Genomic DNA, 22,131 nt, shown 5'->3' with positions numbered 1-22,131 from the left:
TTAGGGCTGGAGAAAGGCCTGGGCTCTGAGTAGTCCCTCTCTCAGGAATTCTTCATAGATCTCTGGAGATTTGAAGGACATAGGGGAGTATATAGCTAAGACTTTTTCATTCTCCTGATGTCCTGGGGGAGTCTTGAACAAGAAGTCATTAGCATGGATGTTGTTGACCTGGGAGAAGGGCCATAGGTGGGGAGGTGGGGAGGAAAAGAGGAAGGAAGAGAGGGAGAGGGAGAGAGAGGGAGAGGGATATATATGTATATATATATATGTATATATGTATATGTATATATATATACACACACACACACACACACACATATATATATATATATATATATATATATATATATATATATATATATATATATATATATATGAGAGAGAGAGAGAGAGAGAGAGAGAGAGAGAGAGAATGAGAATATTAGGTATAATGACACCACTTTGACAGCACTACAACGCTTAGTTTGTCAGCTGCTCTGAGGCAGATTAATTCAGTTCCATGCTTTTGACTGTTCCTGACCAATGGGATGGGAAAGAATTGAGAGCTGTTGTCCAGAGCTCAGGGAAAAGTGTCCATTTCTTCTAGTTTTTCCTCATTCAGTAATAGTGCATATACGCCAGAGTAATTTCCCTAAAACACATCTGTCATCAGGTTTTCCCCCTGCTCAAATACCTCCATGGCATCACTATATATCTGACCTCCTTTTCTTGATGTAGTGGAGTGTAAAGTGCTGAATTCACTCTAAAGATGCGGTTTTCAGCCTCCTCTCTAACACATATCAATTAGCATTGTTATTGGGATAATTCACTTAATCTCTCTCGAGCATCTGTTCCCTAATGCACTTTGCATACTTTAAAGAACTATAAAATGGATCCTTCACTATGATCCCGCCTCACTTGTCTAGTGTATCTCCTACTGTTCACAATCCATCTGTACCAGGCCCTATCTTCATGGGCCCATACTGAGGTCATATGCATTCCCACTTTGGCTCATTATCCCTTAACTTCTTCACCTATGAAAACTCTAACCATCCTTACATCTCACTGCATGCATATTCTTCTATACACAATGGGGACCAGAGCAAATTCTCCCTGGGGGACAGCAGAGTATAGGGGAAGGTGGCTTGGGGTGAGGCACAAACCACTGTTCCATTGGGCAGGCAGACCAGTGATTCCACAGGGAACTTGTATTTCTCCAATTGCAGCTTAGCCAGCTTCTTATAGAATTCATTCTCTTCATTCTGAGAGGAAGTCACAGTTGGAGAGGGGCCCGTTATCCCAGTTCTTGGACTTGGAGCACCTCCAGAATATTCTCCCAGAACCCCAACTCTTTCCCATTCTCTTTACCAGTATCACTTCTAGGTCCCCCAAAAGGGACCAAGTGCTGATGAATTTCTCACTGAGGAGGGTGAGGACTGATGAATTTTTCAGGACAATCTCCCGAAGAGTGTGCCCTGAACCTATTCAAGGGGAAAGTAGGATGTTATTTAGGGGAAATGGCTTGAAATAACAGTGGTCTATTAGGGGACAGTTTTGTCTCCCTTTTGGGTCCCCTCATAGATTCCTCTTACTTGCCCTGCTTCTCATTGGGACCACTGAATTCCCCATACCTCCATCCAGGGAGTCTGGTATGAGACCTTCCCTCACCCCTAACTCTACCAGGGACTGGCCAGATTCCTCACCTCAGCAAGACTGGTCATCTAGGGCTCCCCATAGAATGACTGAGTGTACCAGCTTGTTTTCAGCTCTAGCTCTGTCAAAAGCTTTGGTGAAAGGTAAGTATTGGACCTGGGGGACAGCCAACATAGAGAGAGAAGCTGAAGTCCCTTTGGACAAAGGGATGGGGAGTGGTGGTTGGCAGCAGGGAGGGCAAGGTGAGGCAAAAACCACCCTTCATATCACAAGGACTCTGCATGTTTAGCTAGGTCTCCACTCCCTTCCCTGGGGAAGCTGCCAGCCACCCTGCAGAGCTCTGAAAGGCAAATAAGTCATTATGAACTCCTGCCATGGTCAGATTGCGTGGTGGGAGAAACAATATGAATTTCTGGGTCTGTTATTTAAGGCCTTCCACAGTCTGGTTCCAATCTCTCTGTCTTTAATTCATATCACAACCTTTTATTTTCAGTTTCATTGCTATAGCCTGAACTCAGCATTGTCTTCTGCCTCTGTCCAACTGTATAAGTTATCCTTCAAGCCCAAAGGCATTGTTCCATCATCTCTATCTCTGGGAATCTTTGTGGCTCACCTCAAGTGTCATCTCCTCTGTGGCATCTTCCCTGGACCCTCCAGTGGTCAATGCTCTCTCCCTTCTCAAGTTATCTTGTATTTACTTATCTGTGAACATGTTGTATCTCCCAGTGAATGTAAGCTTCTTGAGGGCAGGGATTGCTTCATTTTTGTCTTTTGATCTCCAATACCTAGCACAACGCCTTCCATATAGTAGACACTCAAAAATGTTTGTTGGATTGGACTGAACCATAAGGACCTCAACTTCCCATACTGAACAATTCCTTCCGTAACAATGTTCCCTCTTTCCATGAACTACTTTCTTCTAGCCTGGGAGCACCAAAATCTGGAGAGGTCAGCCTTGGGAGCTATAGCTAATTACCCTCTTTAAAACCCTTCACCTTCTTGAAGGCATACATAGCCCTCTCCAGCTGCTGGACAGCTTCCTCCTTGCTCAGCTCCTGCTGCCACAGAACATCCTCGATTTCAAACTGGACAGCCTCCTCTGAGGGCAGACAGCTGTCAGTTTCATTGTTCTTCTCATCCTGGATCACCGATGGCACTGAAGGGCCAGAGGCCTCCAGCTCCATCTGGGAAAGAAAGGACAGTGACAGCTTAGCCATCCCAAGGAAGTGTTTGGATTATGGACCAGTCCTTAGGCACGTGAGGAGCATATGTATAGAAAACACAGCTTTCCAAAATTTACCCTTTTGGTCCAGGGAAAAACTCAATTCTAAAGGTACAGAATAGCACTCTATATTAGTCAGTTTGCAAATATGTGTGATTGCTTGTTTTAAGAGGGAAGGGATACAGATGGTTCAGTTGCAAACCTATCTACTCTACTAGAGGATGGTGGGCTTGGACTGGCATTTTCCTGAAAAAAGGACTGCAACCTTCGAATGCATCAGCAGTGGTAGGAGGTAGGAAGGTAGGAAGTATTTCAGGTTTCTGCTCTTTAGCTCCTATCAAGCTCCATTCTTATTGAGGTCTCAGTCCTCAGAGGAAGTTGCTGAAGAATCCCTTTTCAGGAAGGGTCTTTTGAAGTCTATATTTTGCTGGCTTTGGGTTTACAGGGGGATATTAAGGGTGGTTACATTTGCTTGTACTCTCAGAAAATGGAGTTAGGGTATAGGTCCTCTCTTCACAACATTTGTGAAAAGTCCACAGATGATTTATCCACTAGATGTTAGCAGGGGATAGGGGAGAGATTGATTATAAACTATACGTGCTTCTCTTGGGAGTTTATGAGAAAAGAAAATCTTGTGTTATGCCCCTGGGAATGGAGCAACATGAACAAAGAGTGGCTGAGTGGGACAAACACAATAGTCATGCAACTTATTTTTTTAATAGTTTAATCTTAGTGGGAGTCTAATTAGAAGCCCAGGTGTGGTTCTGTTATGTTTGTGCAATCTCAAAAGAAGAATGGAAGGATGGTGAAGAGGAATACACTAGGAGAAGGGGAAGGGAGAAGAAGAATGGGTAAGATGAGTAGTGGGTGTAGCATTCAACACTTGAACCTCACTTTTATCTGGACTCGTTCAAGTAGGGAAGAATAGAAATACACATACAGTTGGGTTTAGAAATTCTTCTTAAGCTACAGTGAAGTAGGAGGGAAAGAGGTTAAAAAAGGGGAAGGGAATATGAGGGAAAAGAGATTAAGGGAAGTAGTAGTTTGAAGCAAAAGAGACTCGAAGAGGGGACAGTTAAAAGGAGGAGGATAAGTATAAGAGAATAGAATGGAGGAAAATACACAGCAGTCATTACTATGAATGTTAAGGGGATGAACTTACTCCTAAAATGAAGAGGATAGCAGAATGGATGTAAAAACCAGAATCTGACAATTCTGCCTAACTTATCTAGTGTATCTCCTACTGTTCACAATCCATCTATACCAGGCCCTATCTTCATGGTCCCATGCCAAGGTCATGTTCATTCCCACTTTGGCTCATTATCTCTCAACTTCTTCACCTATGAAAACCCAAACCATCCTTACATCTCACTGCATGTACATTCTTTTATACACAATAGGTACCAGAGGGTACAGTGACAATGTTGTTTACAATAAACAATTGAAACAGAAAAATATACACAAAGTTAAAGTAAGGTACTGGAGCAGAATCTATTATTCTTCAGCTGAAGTAAAAAAGTGGGGGTAGTATTCATGATCTCAGATAAAGAAAAGCAAAAATAGACCTAATTAAAAGACATAAATAGGGAAGTTACATTTTGCTAAAAGGTACCATAAACAATTAATTACTATAGATACTAAACATGTACACAACAAACAGCATATCATGTAAATTCTCAAAGGAATGTTACATGAGTTACAGGAGGACAAAATACAGTAAAAGTATGGTAATGGAAGACCTCAATTTATCTTTATCATCTCTCTCACATAAATCTAATACAAAAAGTAAGAAAGAAGTTAAGAAGATGAATAGAATTTTAGAAAAGTTACATACAATAGACCTCAGGAAAATATTGAATGGGAATAGAAATTGAATATGCCTGATTCTCAGCTGCACACACCACCTTCACAAAAATTGAGCATGTATTATTAGGGTATAAAACCCTTGCAAATTCAGAAAAGCAGAAATATTAAGTTATATTGAATAAAGGACCTTTGAAGCATAGATTAAATGGAAACTAAAGAACTTAATCCTAAAGAATGTGTGAGCTGAAAGAGAAATCAGAGAAAAAACCTTATTAAAGATAATGACAACAATTAGATAACATACCAGAATTTGTAGGATGTAGCCAAAGTAGTACTTAGGGGTCAATGTATATTTTTAAATTCTTAAATCAATAAAAGAGAGAAAGAGTAGATCAATGAATTAGGTATGCCCTAGAAAAACAACAACCACCCCAAATAAATACCAAAATAGAAATCCTGAAAATCAAAGGAGAGATTATAAGATTGAAAGTACAAAAACCATTGAACTAATAAGTAAAATTAGGTACTAGTTAAAAAATAATCAATAAAATAGATAAGCCATTGGTTAATTTGATTTAAAAAAAGAAAGAAGAAAACTAAATTACTAGTATCAAAAATGAAAAAGGTGAACTCATAACCAATGAAGGAGAAATAAAAGCAATTATTAGCAGCTATTTTGCCCAGTTACATGCCAATAAAATTGACAATATAAATTAAATGGATGAATATTTACAAAAATATAAATTGCCCAAAGTAACAGAAGAGGAAATAGAATACTTAAACAACCCTAGCTTAGAAAAGTAAATTAACTGAGTCATAAATAAACTATCAAAGAAAAACTATTCAGCATCAGATGGATTTATAAGTGAATTCTACCAAACATATAAAGAACAACTAATTCTGATACTATATAAACTGTTTTAAAAATAGGTAAAGAAGGAGGCCTATCACATACCTTCTATGACAAAAATACGGTCTCAGGACCTAAATCAGGGATGGTGAAAACAGAGAAAGAAAACTATAGATTTCCCTAATGAATATTGATATAAACATTTTAACTAAAATGTTTGATTATAGCAAAATATCATAAAAATCATACACCATGACCAAGTTGGACATATATACACACACACACACACACACACACATATATATATATATATATATATATATATATATATATATATATATATATATATATATATATATATATAGAGAGAGAGAGAGAGAGAGAGAGAGAGAGAGAGAATGCAGGGCTAGTTCAATACCAGGAAAACTATAAGCATAATTGATCATGTTAATAACAAAAAACTACAAAAATCAGATGACTATATGATTCAATAAATGTAGAAAAAGCTTTTAATAAAATACAATACCTATTCCTATTAAAACACTAGAAAGTATAGAAATGCACGGAACTTTTCTTAAAATAAGTATTATCTAAAGTCAAGAGGAAGTATTATCTGTAGTGGGGATAAGCTCAAAGCTTAGAAGATCAGGAGTAAAGCAAGGATGACCATTATTACCACTACTCTTCACTATTTTACTAAAAAGGCTAGCTGTAGAGTTAGGAAAAGAAAAAGAAATTGAAGGAATAATCACAGACAATAAGGAAACAAAATGACAATGTTTTGCAGGTGATATATGATGGTTGGCTTAGAGAATCCCAGAGAGTCAACTAAAAAACTAAATGAAACAATTAACAACTTCAGCAAAGTTGCAGAATATAAAATTAACCCATGCAATCATTAGCATTTCTGTGTATTACCAACAAAATCAAGCAGGAAGAGCTAGAAAAAGAAATTTCATTTAAAATAATTATGGACAAGATAAAATACTGGGGAGTCTACCTACCAAGACATACATAACAATTACACAAATACAATTACAAAATACTTTTTACACAAATAAAGATATCAAAATAATTGGAAAAATAATAATTGCTCACGAATAGGCCAAGCTACCCCTCCCTGGATCACTGCTTTGTTGTGGCAGTAGCTCAATGAAACTATAAGCTATGTTATGCAGGGTTGCCCAGGATGGACAGGTCATAATGGAGCGTTCTGCCAAAAGATGAGCCACTGGAGAAGGAAATGGAAAACCACTCCAGTATCTTTGCCAAGAAAACCCGATGGATAGTATTAAAATGATAAAAGATACAACACCCGAAGATGAGCCTCTCAGGTGTCCAATACACTACTAGGGATGAGCAGAGGACAACTGTGAGTAGCTGCAGAAAGAACAAAGTAGCCAGGCCAAAGCTGAAAGGAAGCTCAGCTGTGGATGTGCCTGGTGATGAGAGGAAAGTATGATGCTGTAAGGATCTTATACTGCATAGGAACCTGGAAGAAACCTTGGATAGAACCAAGGTAAACTGAATGTGGTCAAACAGGAGATGATGGAATGGGTGAATTTAATTCAGGTGATCATTACATAAACTACTGTGGTCAAGAATCCCTAATAAGAAGTAGAATATCCCTCACAGTTAATAAAAGGGCAAGAAAAGCATTATTGAGTTATCATCTCAAACATGAGAAAATGATATCTTTTCTAATCCAAAGCAAAAACATTACAGTAATATGGATCTATGCTCCAATCACTGATGCTGAAGAGTCCAAATTTGATCAATTCTATGAAAACCTACATCTTCTAGAAATAATACTAAAAAGATGTCACATTCATCATAGGGGAATGGAATGCTAAAGTAGGAAATCAAAAGAGAATTTGAATAACAGGCAAGTTTGGCCTCAGAGTACAAAACGAAGCAGGGCAGTGACTAATAGAGTTTTGTTAAGAAAACTTGCTGGTAATAGCAAACATTCTTTTTCAACAACCCAAAAGGCGACTCTACACATGGACAACACCAGATGGTCAGTATAGAAATCAGACTGACTATATACTTTGCAGCCAAAGGTGGAGCAGCTCTATACAGGCAATTAAAACAAGATCTGGAGCTGACTGTAGCTCAGATCGTGAGCTTCTTATTGAAAAATTCAGACTTAAACTGAAGAAAGTAGGGAAAACCATTAGGCTGTATAGGTATGGTCTAAATAGCATAACTTAAGAATATGAAGTGGAGGCGATGAATAGATTGAAGGGATTAGCTCTAATAGAGTTCCTGAAGGACTGTGGACAGAGGTTCACAACATTGTATAAGAGGCAGCAACAAAAAACATTCCAAAGAGAAAGAAGAGCAAGAAAGCAAAATGGCTGTCTGATGAGGCTTTACAAATACCTGAGAAAAGAAGGAAATTGAAAGGTAAAGGAGAAAACAAAGGATATACCCAACTGAATGCAGAATTCCAGAGAATAGCAAGGAGAGATAAGAAGGCTTTCTTAAATGGGCAATGCAAACAAGTAGAAGAAAACAACAGAATGGGAAAGACAAGAAATCTCTTCAAGAAAATTAGAGATGTTAAGGAACTTCAATGCAAAAATGGGAATGATAAAAGACAAAAAAGGCAAGTCCTCAAAGTGATGGGGCTACCAGATCATCTTACTTGTCTCCTGAGGGAACTATATACAGATCAAATTTGGACAGCATACTAAAAAGCAGGGACATTACCTTGCTAATAAAGTTCCATATATTCAAAGTTATGGTTTTTCTAGTCTATGTCTGTGATAGTTGGACTATAAGGAAAGCTGAACACTGCTTAATCGATGATGCTAGAGAAGACTTTTGAGAGTCCCTTGGATAGCAAGGAGATCAGATCAGCTCATACTTAAAGAATTTATTCAGAATATTCTTTGGAAGGACAAATACTGAAGCTGAAGGTTAAATAATGGCCACATAATGAGAAGACAGGACTCGGAAAAGACCTTGATGTTGGGAAAGATTGAAGGCAAAAGAAGAAAGCAAAGGCAGAGGATGAGATGGATAGTCATGGAAGCAAAAAACACGATCTTGGACAGACTTTGGAAGATAGTAGAGGACAGAAGGGTCTCATGTGCTATGGTCCATGGGTTAATGAAGAGTCAGACATGACTGAATGAACAGCAACAGAAGGCTGTGATAGTATAATAAAAATGATAGTACTACTAAATCAATTTATTGAGTCCCTTACCAATCTAACTACCAAAGTATTACTTTACAGAGCTTGAAAAACATAACAATAAAATTCATCTGGAGGAACAAAAGGTCAAGAATATCAAGGGAATCAGTGAAAAAAGAATAAGGAGAAGGAAGTGTGTGTAGCAGTACCAGATCTCAAACTATACTACAAAGTTGCAACCATCTTAACAATTTGGTAGTGGGTAAGAAATAGAGAGGTCGATAACTGATTACAGAATTTTCAGAAGCAAATGAACTCATTAACCTAGCCTTTGATAAGTCCAAAGATCCAAGATATTCAACAAAATGGTTGGGAAATCTGAAAAAGTAGTATGGCAGAAACTAGGTATAATTTTGGAGAGTTTCTAATATCTCAAACTGTAAGATAAACTCCAAATGGGTACATTACTTACAAAAGGTAACATCACAAACAAATTAGTGGATCTGGAAAAAATTACCTATCGGGTCTATGGATAGGGGAAGAGTTCATGATCGAACAAGAGATAGAGAAGGAGTTCACTGGAGATAAAATAGATAATTTTGATTATGTAGAATTTGCACAAACAAAACCAACATAGCTACAATTAGAAGAAAAGCAAGGAAACTGGAAATAATATTTTAAGAAAATTTCTCTGAAAAATGTCTCATTTCCAAGATATATATATATATATATATGTATATATGTATATATATATATATATATATATATTTGGAACTGAAATACATTTAAAAAGAAAAGAGCCATTCCCTAGTTGATAAATGGTCATATGATCGGCATAGGCAGTTTTCAGAGTTAAAAATCCAAGCAATCAATAGTCATTGGAAAAACTGCTCTAAAGAACTAATAAGTAAATGCAAATTAAAACAACTGTGAGGTACCACTTTACACCAATAGGACTGGCTAAGATTAAAAAACAACAAAATGATAAATCCTGGCGGGGGGTGGTGTGGGAAAGCAGGTACACTAATGCATTGTTAGTAGTGTCATGAACTAGTCCAACCATTCTGATAAGCAATTTGGAATATGCCAAAAAGCTAGTAGACTGTGTATACCCTTCGACCTAGTAAGTCCTCTATAAGGTCTATACCTCAAAGAAATAAAAGAAAATGAGAAAGTACCCCATATGTACAAGGATATTTATAAGCAGCTCTTTTTGTAGTAGTCAAAGAATTAGAAACTGAGGTGATGCCCATTATTTGGGGAATAGCTGAACAAGTTATAGTATGTGAATATGCTGTAAGAAACTATAAAAGGGATGTGTTCAGAAAAATCTAAGAAGAATTTCATGAACTGAAACAAAGTGAAGAGAACAGAAATGGGAAAACAAAATAATATAGTAACAATAATATTGTAGAGACAACTTTGAAAGACTCATGAATTCTGATCAGCCCAATGATTAACCACAATTCCAAAAGACTTGTGATGAAATATGCAATCCACCTTGAGATGGAGAGCTGATAGACTCAGAACACAGACCAAAGCATATTCTCTTTATCATTGTTATTTTTTAGGAACATGGCTAATGTGGGAATTTGCTTTGCATGACTAAATATATTTGTAATGAGTTTTTGTTTTTCTTGCTTTTTCAATGGGTGAAAGAAGGGGAGGGGAGGAAGAGAATTTGGAACTGAAAATAAAAATCAAAAAAGTTTTCAAGACTTTAAAGGTTTCTGATTTCATGAATGTGGTTACTCCCTGAAATCTAGAGATGAACATTTCTAAAGTTGGCTAGGTCAGCCCTCGGACAATAGCCAGTCTGTCATCCTGCCTAGACCTGAAGTTTTCCTAGTAAGATTTGCCAGAGCCTGTACTCTGTTGACAGCCTTAGGAAGCACAGGTCCCCTCTATGCCATGATCAGAAGAGGACTTTGAGGGTAGAATAACAATGTGGACATTTTACATACTGCAGTAAGGTTTGCAAAATGTTTTGCATTATCTCATTTGACCCACAAAAACTTACTAGGTTGGATTTAACATTTCCCCTCTTTTAACAGATGAGGAAACAAGAAACTTAGGTTGTGACTTGCCTAAATTCACACGGCAAACAGGCAATTCAAAACCAGGACTTCTAACTCCTTTTGTTCCAAAGCCCTCCAGAGCTCTTTTCACTAAGCCCCTGGGAAGAAGGCAGGGAAGGGGCAAAAAGGCCAAGGTCTGAGTTGTGGCAGTTACCACGCAGGCAAGTTAAAACAGAGTGATGTCAATGTATGTGGTCACTATCCAAAGGTTAAGAGAACATGTAGCTCTTATTTCTCAGATCATTTGAAGACTTATTTCTGAGACATGGGATAGTGGAACCTAAAGTAATAAATGATTGCATGCTGCATGTTGTTTCTATCCTAGCATTCACTTATTTGTTCATATGTTATATCCCCTTTGTGTCCCAAACTCCCAGCACTTTTTAGGCAGCTAGCAAGTATGAAGGATAAGGTCCTGGAGTTGGAGTCAGGAAGACCTGAATATGAACCCTGTCTCAGACATTGAGTAGCTAAGACTTATTGGGATCACCTAGTCCAAACCTGGCATTTGAGCAGTTTGGGACCTAAGATCCAGAGAGAGGTCAAGGGAATTGTCAGAGATCAAAAAACTCTTGGGCCACAGAGCTAGGACACAAACCCAACTCAAACCTTTGGACTCCAAGGACGGGGCTCTTTCCACTCCATTTCATGCTGCCTCCAAAGCCTCTCTACCAGAGACACTAGGATTCCCCCAAGTCAGAGACAGCTTGGCTCATTGGTAGAACAGAGACCACCATGGGTCGTGTGTGGAAAGTCCAAAGAAGTCCTGGGCACATGTCCTGTCTTTGTCATTTGCAAACTGTCCTTTGGCAAGTCTCTCAACCTTTCTGAGGAGCCTCAGTGTTCTCATCAGTAAAATGAGGATATATTTTTGCAGCATCTGCCTGACAGAGCTTTTGTGAGGTGAAATGAAGCAATCTGTGTGAAGTGCTTTGTACTTGTCAGATGGTGAATGAATATTAGCAACTCTTATCCCACTTCTTCAGGGAGAGATACCATCTTTGATACCCTGGACACGAGTACATCTCATTATAATTGAGCCAATGAGAGATTCAGCTCTCTTGTTGAAGGCTTACAGTGATAATAAACATCCCACCTAAAAAGTACTGATTGTTGTTATTAATAACATATGAGATTTATATTGCACTATAAGGTTTGCAAAGTGCTTTCCATGTGTTGGTTTTGTTTAGGCCTCAATAGCACTAAAAAGGAAGTGTCACTATTATTCCCAATTAACAGTTGTAGAAATTGAGGGCTTCCTAGTAAATATTCAGGTGCCCTTACACAGGGTAAGCTTACGGAGCTTGTCATCACTTTGCATCCATAAGTGGAAAGATGGTAGTGGATGCTTCACCCTCCTGTCCTGGTCATACTAGGCCTGGGGTACTATAATCAGAGGAACCCTCCTAGGAATTAGGATGGGAATATAACGGTAGGAGACCAGTGGGAAAACTATAGTTAGGCCTGGCTCCAAGTGAAAGATATAAGGATAGAGTCAGACATACCTGAGGGAGATAACCAAGGTCCACATTTGGATTCCTCAATGGCCCATACAACCACTGCATACCCACATTCAGAGACCTGATGGGAGAAATGGTATGTTGGAAAGGGTTGTATACTGAGGATAGGGCAGTGGTAGGCCTAATTCACTCACTTAGTGGGGTCAGAGCTGTAATTAGAAATATTTTCATTTGGTGCAAAAATAGTTGTGGCGGGAGGCAGGGCAGAGTGAGTGGTGGTGGCTTTGAGGACAATCTAGTCTAGTGGGGAGAAGGGATGGCATTTCCCTGGCCCCACCAAGTAGTTGTGGTGGTGGGGGGGCTCTTCTTCCCACTCTTCCATGCTAACTCCATACTAACTTCCATACCAACTTGTTCCTGACAATTCTGAATGGGGAAAGAGTTGAAGGTGACATCTAGGAAAATACTGTTAGCTGGGGAATAGCTGTGGGGGTTAAAGAAGCACTAAGAATGGAGACATTTAAAAGTGTGGGAAGGGAATACCAGAGAGTAGAGGGGAAGGCCACAGTATGAGCATGTGTAAAGAAAGAAATGCTCCTTTAATAGGAAGGAAGAGGGAGATTCAAAGGCCAGACTAGAACAAAACCAGGGGCTGAGCTGTGTCCCCTCGTTATCCTGACAATGAGCAGGGAAAGGTGTATACATATGGTTTTGAGCTAAAATAGAGTTTCTTATCCCTGAGAAGCTTACATGCTATCTGTTCTTCCATCTAGATTTTCTGAAGTTGAGGTCTGAGTGTGGGAATCCCTTAGAGTTTACAGATTTGGGATTGGATCTAGCAGACTAAAGGGCATCTTTCCTGTTCTCAAACAATCTCTGAATACAGAGTAGGAGATGTTTTAGGCCTTCCAGCTTCATGGTTCCTGATCTTGGCCGTTGCTGCCAAGCAGCCCTGTGCTTTTCCACCCTGGAGTCCCAAAGTAATGTAAGTTGTCTATCTGGCATTGTAAACACTGTGGCCTCCCCTCAATCTACTGGTCTCTTCTTTACCCTCCAGGAGACTGGCTCTGGGGACAGGAAAAAGGGGAAGTGAAAGGGAACATTGACAACAGTTGCTCCCCAGGCCATAAGCCAGAGCCCCAAACTCCACTAAATGGGGCCCTCTCTTCCATGCTTTCAATACCACAAGATCCTACCTTTCATTGGGTACAAAGAGCTTGAACTCTTGGACATGGCTGCTATCTTTGGAGAGGATGATGTGTCCAGTGAACTGGCTTGGACAGAACCAGAAAGGGTAGTGGAGTGGTTGGTTGAGTTGGAATTCTGCATGGATCCTGTAGCCAGTAGAGAAAGAGAAATGAGCAAGAAGTGCTTATCTCAGGTGGAAGGATGGGAATATAACACTTGCAAGAATCCTCTAAGCCTCAGTTTCTTCATCTGTAAAATAAGTGGATTGAACTTCAGCTCCATGACTCTAAATCTCTGATCCTGTGACCCCTGGGCTTCAGCCAGCATTCGGGAAGACTCTAGTAAGGCAGCAGCAGCAGAAGAGTGGAGTAGAGAGACCTGAAGAGCTAGAGTGGGAAGGATGTAAAAGGAGGGAGAATCTAATGGAGCAAGGAGGAGGAAAGGCGCTGTGTGGAAATGGGAAATGAGATGGGGAGGGTGGGGTGTAAGGAGAAAGAGAAAGGGAGAGGGAGGGGGAGAGAGAGCGCGAGAGAGCACGCAGGGAGGTATCTCCACCTGCTGGTAGGAAGAAGGCATTGAACATGTCAACTCATGAAGCACCTAGATGACCCAATCCACTTTGGAACATACTTGGCTTTCAGGCAGCAGGGGTCAGGCCAGTGAGTGTTGTAACACATAACCCCAGACTTCCTCAGGGCCAATGACACCCACTCAGTCTCTCAAAAGGGCAAAAAAGACAGTTCCTAGGCTTTCTTGAACTCCCTCAACCTCTATCAGCTTCAGCCTCTCTAAGGTCATATGAGCAGCAAAAGGAAGAAGATTCTGCTGGCTGATTGACCAAAACTACTTTCTCCAAGGTCACCAATGGCCCACTTATTGGTAAATCTAGTGACTTTTCATTCTTCCTGACCTCTCTAAACCATCTAAACCCACTCCTTCCTCCTGGATATTCTTTTCCTTCCTAGTTTTTTGTGACACCATTATGTTGGTCTGACCACCTGCTTCTCCTCAGTTTCCTTTGTAAGATCACTGTCCATGTCCACATCTCATCCCTCAGGTGTGAGTGCACCCCAGGCTTCTTTTCTGGACCCTCTCTTTTTTTTTCATATGTTCCATCTCTTTCTTATCTCATCAACTCTCAATGACCATCTCTATGCAAATGACTCTTGAATCTTTCAAATGAGTTCCAATTCCTTATAACCGTCTTCTTACTAGATATTTCTACCTGGGTGTTCCATAGGCATCTCAAACTTAACATGTCCAAAGAAGGGCTTAGTATCATCTTTTCTCCTGAACCCATCTCTTCTCCAAACTTTCCTACTGCTGTTGAGGGAACCACCCTCCAAAGGTTTGAAACACCTGGCTGTCATCCTTGACTCTTCATCATACCTCCCCTCCCCCCCTGAAATCCAGCTAATTTCTGAGCACTGTCAGTATTATTTTCACATAATCACTAATATCTCCATCTCCTCTCCTCCACGCACATAGCCATTAGCTCAGCTAGAGCCTTCCTCACCTCTCGCTTGCACCACTGCACTAGCCACATTGGTCTCCCTGCCTCCATCCTTCACACAGCTACTCGATTGATATTTGTGAGGCACAGGTCTGATCACGTCACTGTTGCGGTCAAGAAGCTGCCTCAGTGACCACTGTTTCCAGGATAAAATACTGTGATGTTTCCATTTGGCATTTAAAGCCTTTTTAGGCTGAGTATACATTACTTAGCCTCATATACTAGTCTATACCATAACCAAAGTAACTTCATTGACATCGCGAGTAAACTACGTTCTATCTTTTATATCTAGTCTCTTGTTTAAGCCGTATTTTATAACTGGAATTCTTTCCCTCCTCACCTTCATCCGATGGAACTACAAGCTCATTTAAAAATATAAGCTACAAAGAAGGGATATGAGATGACACCCCTACCCCACTCCTCTGCAGTCGTGGGAGATCCACAGGTGTGGTATGTTGTACATATTTTCAGACTTTTTAGATGTATTGACCAGTTTTGCTGATTCTTTTCTTTCTCTTTTTTCTTCTTTAAAAATATTTGTTACAGGGGATGGCTCTCTGGAAAGGATGGGGAGGGAAACTGGGAGAAGTTTTGGTCACGTTAAAAATATCAATCCAATTTTTTTAAAAGAGATAGTTCAAGTGCTACTTTCTACAAAAGGTATTTCCATTTGCTTATTTAACAGGTTTTTTCCTGCCTCCCTTGCCCCCAGTAGGATATAAGATTCTTGAGGTAAAGGACTATTTCATTTTTGAATTTGTAATGCCTGCATTTAGTACAGTGCCTGGCCTTAATGCCTGTTGAAGAGGTCTGGATGATCTCCAAAAGGGACAATCAATCTATGATAACTGAAGTTAATAGCTGCTTTGCATCCTATAACCAACCATTCTGATTCCCTGTCCCACAATGCCACAGTGTTGCCTCTTTTCTCCTTTCTTGTCCAGGAAAGCCAGAGGTAGGATATGCTCACCTGAAAGCCACGGTGTAGTAGGAGTCACTGATGGCAGTGAGGCAGGCCACTGTGCCCTGGGGCCCAAAGCGGGTCTTCACAAAGGGCCTTGGGTGGAACATGCTCAACAGTCTGTGGATGATGACCTGTGGGAGGTAAAAGCCTAGCTTGCTTGGACCTCTTCTCTTCCTGGGTTTGACAAGAGGAAGTGGTCACAATGACACATTTGGACTAGGTGGTGAGGAATTTGTTTCCCCTTCCCACTTTCCAGTGTATTGAGGAAAAACTATCTTGAAAGACTTTGATATTTCTTATTTCTTTCTTCCCTTGATCCCTCAGCTGGGGAAACTATTTGAAGCCTAGAAGGCACCAAATCCCTGAGAACTGTTGAAGAACTGAACTCAGGGGAAGCTACTGGCAGTGGGGAAGGAGGGAGACTAGTCTTCTGATGCTAAGCCACGCTAAGTCAATTCCTGGAGTTTGATCCTAGGATAGTAAATGGGTAATAGGACAGTAAATGGGTAATATTAGGCCTGAGTAATAGGATGAGCATCTAAGTCAAGAAGGACTCATATCTGGTCTATTAGTTCAAGGCTAGGGAGAAGTTAGCACTGAATCATTAGATCAAACTTGAGGCAAAAAGATGAGGTGGTGGTCCTTGATGATCTAGGGAAAGAGGTTCAAAATGGGTTGGGACATGTGGTTTGTAGCTGGAGAATTAGAATTTTTGGAAGGTGGGCTGAATGGAATTGGATTATTTCAAGCCTCACTCCTTAACTTCTTCCTCCAAGTTGGACGCAATCCAATCTAATTCAGCCTAACTCCTCCAAATTTGATTTCCTGGCTATAGGGAAAGTGAAACACTGGGCAGAGTCTAAGGTTCCTTCCTTACCTCCTTGCCTTTGGGAGGTGGTGGATAGAAGCGGTTGTTAGAGAGGTATACACTTGTCTTATTAATCATTATGTCTGGAATGATCCACCAGGGCTCACCCAACTCCATATCATTTCTTGGGGGCAAGAAGGCTTTGAACTGGCTGACAGAAAATACGCTGGATGACGATGCAGGGGCTGTCCAGCTTTTTAGCCCAGATAGGATGATGTCAGAAATCTGGAGGGAAAGGGCAGCAGGCAAAAGATAGTGAACCAGGATCCAGTTGAGGTCAGACCTTTGAGGAAATTATACTGAAAAGAGGTACGGGAACACTTATCTTCTCCAGAGCATAGATCCACAGCAAAGGAAATGAAGGGCTAGAGGAGATCTCACCTTTTTCTTGTTTAGCTAGTTTGAGACATCTGATACCCTCTGGCACTGATGCCATTTGAGCAAATGAGGGTACAACCCATATCACTTCATGTCTGGACCACTGCCTTGGGTGGTCTCCCTGCTTCGTCTCTCCCACTCTAGTACATCCTCATCCAGCTGTCAAATGCACATTCCTAAAGAGCAGATCTGACCACGTCACTGTGGTGTCCACCCCCCCCCCCCATTGTGCCCCTCTCCCCATTTAAACCTCAGCATCTCCCTGTTACCTCCAGGATCAAATATATGATTTGTTGTTTGGCTTTTGAAACTCTTCATAACTTGTCTCCTTCCTCCCTTCCAGTCTTCTTGCACCTTACTCTCTTGCACATAAGCTAAGATCCAGTGTCACTGACTCCCTTCCTATTCCTGGAACACACGATCTTCCTACTCTGGGTTATCCCTCATGCCTAGAACTCTCTCCCTCCTCCTCTCTACCCCCTGGCTTCCTTCAAGACTCAGCTAAAGTTCCTCCTTCTGCATGGCCTCCCTAGTCCTCTTTCATCCTAGGGCCCTCCCTCCAAGATTATCTTCAATTTATCCTGTCAGTATTTTGTTTGTACCTAATTGTTTATATGTTTTCTTCCCAGATGGACTGGGAGTGCCTTGAGAGCAAGGTGTGGTTTCTTTTTTGGGGGGTTGGGGAGCTTTTCTCTGTATCTGTAGCACTTAGCAGAGGGCCTGGCACAAAGTAGGTGCTTAATAAATGCTTTATTGACTTGATATATAATGTGCTCTGTAAGCCTTAAAGTGCTATATACTTTGCAACTATTATTAATATCTATAAGAAGACCATCAGTTTTGTTCAAAAAAGGCAGCAATATTGAACAAAGGAAGTAGGGCAGGCTAGACCTGGCCCCTTTCAGTCTTGCTCCAAATTGGTGCACATGGCAACCAGAACAGAACCTCCTAGTATTACCATATAGTTCCTAAACTCCTCTGCAGTTTGGCCAAGTGGAGTTTCTGGGATGATTTGAAGGTACACAAACTGCCAGCCAAGAGTATGTCAACAGAGAAAGTATTTTCTAATCCTAAACCACAGAGGACCCCAGGATCAGGGAGCACCAGGCCAACAAGAGGAAAACCAGTCCCAAGGTCAGCCTCAATCTTAGTTTGCTGGCTCTTGTTAGCCACAATAGCCCTGCATCAGTCTTGGCCTAAACAGCTGATCCCTCCCCCTGGATTCAAACTTGAGTCTGCTGACTCCAAACCCAATACTCTTTCCATTAACCCCTAACGATGGATTGAGTCTCGAGATAGGACACATTATAGGTCTGCCTTCCTCTTCTTGTCATAGAGTCTGGAGCAGAAGGTGAAATGTCTGCTGTTTATAGTCAATATCTCAACCCAGACCTAAAACAGTAGAGTCCCACCCTCTTCATCCCTCACATTTCCAAAGAGAAAGGCATTTCCTTCTGCTGTCTTTGTTCTGCCTTTTCCACTTTGGATTTTAGAGCAAAATTTTTCTTTTTTCTATGGTGGATTTGATTTTTGGAGAAACACCCCAAATCAGTGGAAGCCAAGTCTGGTGAAGAAGTCAGATGATTTTTTTGGTCAAAAAACTTGGTATGATCATGAAGTAACAAAATATATTTTCTTTTGTGATTTTTAAACTGGTTTTAAAGATTCTTCCTAAAGAAGAGTCCAGAAATATTTGGAACAATTGAAACATTGCTAGAGTATGTGACAATGTCCCATCCCATCTTGGCTCAGCTATTTACACAGGTATCTGGCTGATCCATGACCCCTGGTTTGGGGGCCTCCAGACATTTCTCTCTACCTCTTCCCCACTGATTAAAGCATGGTTGGAGCTCCCTGTGCTGAGGAAAGGAGCTTGGTCTCTTTCTGGTTTTTTGCTTGCAAGTTAATTGTCCCTAATTTAGGATAGCAGAGGTCTGAACACAAGAGGCACTCCTTGTCCACACTCTTCTGGTCAAGAAGCACAAGAAAGCATTCTATGTGAGATCAGGTCTGCCCTAGCTGAGGACAATCTGTGTGTCCCACAGTGCCCAGTCTGGCTCTTCAGCCAGTGCTTCTCGGGCCCTAATTCTCACCTTTCACCTTTGCTAATTTTTCTAGCCAGTATCCCCCAACACCCCTCCCCCCACTCACCTCTTTGAAACCATTTTTACTGTTTGTCATGGTATTTAGTAGCAGCGGCTGGAATCGAGCTACTATAGTCAGCATCTCCTCTTTGAGAGAGGAACTCTCCTCCTTCATCAACTTCTTGGCCTTCTTGAAGTCAGTGATAGGCTTTACCACTATAGGACATAAATATCTTAGTAATCTGTTTGCTTTTGGGGTGGGGGAGGTAGGTACTGTATGGACTTGTGCAAATCGCTGCCCCTCAGTTTCTCAGGAAAACATCTGTCATCTGGTAGTAGATGACAAAGAATTTCTAATTCCTTATCTTTCATCCTAGGGAGGAATCATGATTGATTGATATCTGGGAGAGGTGGGGAGAGAGGGAGGGAGGAGGGAGGGAGGGAGGGAGGGAGAGAGAGAGAGAGAGAGAGAGAGAGAGAGAGAGAGAGAGAGAGAGAGAGAGAGAGAGAGAGAGAAGCAGTCTTGGAAAGAGCACTAGATTGGGGATCAGTAAACCTGGGTCTCTGGGTCTAGTCCTGGCCTTTCATTTGCTTCCACCCCAGCTCTGCCACTACCTCTCAGCATCTCAGCAATGGGCTTGAACTCCTCAGGGCTGATGTACATGTCCCTATTCACGTCCAAAGCGGAAAAGAAGAACATGGTCTTCCAAGGTGTCCGGGCTGCCTCCTGTTTTGGAGCAAGGGCGCAGGTGAGAGGGGCTCAGGCCGCCCCGGCCCCTATCCTGCAATTCCCAAGGACCTCGGAATGACATCCCGACTGGGTCACAGGCACTCCACCAGCAAGGGACCCGGGGGGGACTTGTGTCTAGCCGCTGGACAGTCAGGAAGCAGAGCCGCTCAGGGACGGTGGACCTACGTCCTCCTGGGATACGTGGACAGCAGCAAGTTCAACTAGAGATAGCCCTTCTCAACTCCCCCATTCCACAGTCTGGGGATGGGATAGGGCGGGGCAGGGCGGAGCGAATCTGGATGGGGCGGGGCGAAGCTGGGGGCGGTGCTGGGCGGGGCTGGGGAGCGTCCCCTCCTACCCCGCCCCCGCCTCCCACTAACCCCGCCCCCCGCCCCCCAGGCCGGGCCTGACCCTCCGCGCCTCGGCCTGGGCCTCCCTGGAGCCCACGTAGCACCAGGCGGCGGCGGTCAGCAGCGCCCCCAGCAGGGCCACGAGCAGCGCCAGGTCCTGGGGGCGGTGGGCGCGGCGGGGTGGGGGGCCCGGAGGCTGCGGGGGTGGGCGGGGCTCGCTGGGCCCACGACTCCTGGGAATGTCCATGATAGGAGGCCGCGGCTCCGGCTCCTCCTCAGAGCTCCCTGCTCCAACCGCCCACCAACGGCCGGGGGCGGGGCCTGAGGCTGACAGACAGCTGCAGAGGGCTTGGGCCGGCGACTGAGGGAGTGTTAACTAGGTAAGGGGCGGGGCCGGGGACAGATTGACAGTTCGAGGGGGCGGGGCAGGAATGAAGTGATTGACAACTGGTGGTGACTGGCATCTTAGGGGCGGGGCTTGAGGCTGACTGACAGTTTGGGAAGGAGGGGAGTCCGTACTAGAGACTGACAGTTGAAGAAGACAGAAGCACCATCTTCTGCTCTGGTTCAAAAAGAAAAGGTCCAGAAGTGCTGGCGTGAGCCATTGTCTCCAGGAGGAAGAGATGTCTCGTGGTTATCGTGGACTCCCAGGTGAGGAGTAAGGAGGCAGTAGGAACGTGGGCATCCAGACACTTCTACCTCTTCCCCACTGACCCAAGCATGTGCTGAGGGCAGGAGCCTGGTCTCCTTTTGGTCTCTTGCTTGCAAGCTAATTGTCCGCAACTTAGGGTAATAGAGGTCTGAGCACAAGGGCCATAAGTGTTTATATACTGTGTTGGGAATCAGTCACATGTACTAATTAAGCACCTGCTCTGTTCCAGGCACTGTGTTATAAGCACTGGGAGGTGAGTTAGAGACTCAACTGCCGACCAGTCCCCATTACTGATGATTCATTTGGGGAAAAATCACAATTAACAAAAGAAACTTGTAGTATTGTGTTTAGGTCTGGGTACCACATTTTAAATCTTATATTTGTTTTTACATCCCTTTTATTTCCGAGTATAATCCTCTTCACCTCCTCTCCTGGGTGGCGAAGACTCGCTTCTTACAAAGACTAACAAAAGCAGTTCAGTAAAACAATGCCATACGCCATCTGTGACAGAATAGGCAAGATTCCACACCCACAGTCCTTCACCTGTGTAAAGAAAGCAGGGAAGGAGGGCACCACATGTCAAGAGCAATGCTGCTGATCTGGAATGGATCCCAGGAAGGGAGACTAGATTTGGGGGGAAGAAGGGGAGGGGACTCAAAATCATGTTATTAAGGGAGCATTGAAAGGAAGCAGGGATGTTTACCTTGGAAAATGGAAGACTTAAGGGAATGCATAAGACCTGTCTTCAAATGTGTGGAGGGCTACCATGTGGGAGAAGGATTAAATTAACTTTAGTGGCTGCAGATGTCAGAACCAAAGAGTGGAAATTAGGAGGCAGATATTGGGGTAATGTAAAGAAGAACTTGACTTGTCAGTTAACAAACATTTTAAGTGCCAGAGGTATGAAGAAAGTTAGTCAATAATTAAGTGCCTATTATGAGCTAGGCACTGTGCTAAGCTCAGGTAGAAGCCTCCTGACTCCAGTCCTGGCGCTCTATCTACTGGACCACCTAGCTGCTCCTTGTCCTGAGTTCAAATCCAGCCTCAGACCCTTCCTAGCTGTGTGACCTTGGGCAAATCACTTAACCTTGTTTGCCTCATTTGTAAAATGAGCTAGAGAAGGAAATAGCAAATCACTCCAATATCTCTGCCAAGAAACCCCAAAATGGGTCACAAAGAGTTGGATGGAAAAAAGACTAAACAAACTGCTAAGC

At 42.2% G+C, this 22,131-nt stretch overlaps 1 protein-coding gene across 1 annotated transcript; it reads right to left on the bottom strand.

Annotated features, from left to right (window-relative positions):
• Window positions 1-20,512, bottom strand: LOC118838976 (selenoprotein N-like). Its single transcript, XM_036746358.1, has 12 exons — window positions 20,327-20,512; window positions 19,801-19,912; window positions 19,253-19,401; window positions 16,733-16,948; window positions 15,862-15,986; window positions 13,387-13,524; window positions 12,236-12,311; window positions 2,628-2,816; window positions 1,683-1,788; window positions 1,348-1,460; window positions 1,143-1,241; window positions 1-168 (listed from the first exon to the last, which is right to left on the bottom strand). Exons 1-12 carry the CDS (start codon window positions 20,510-20,512, stop codon window positions 1-3), a joined length of 1,677 nt encoding a protein of 558 aa, XP_036602253.1.
• Between the last annotated feature and the right edge of the window lie 1,619 nt (window positions 20,513-22,131).

Source organism: Trichosurus vulpecula, chromosome 2 (genome assembly GCF_011100635.1).
Source record: "Trichosurus vulpecula isolate mTriVul1 chromosome 2, mTriVul1.pri, whole genome shotgun sequence".
Classification (NCBI taxonomy): Eukaryota; Metazoa; Chordata; class Mammalia; order Diprotodontia; family Phalangeridae; genus Trichosurus; species Trichosurus vulpecula.
Note: the sequence above shows the minus strand (reverse complement) of the source record. Positions and strands in the feature narration are given on the sequence as shown.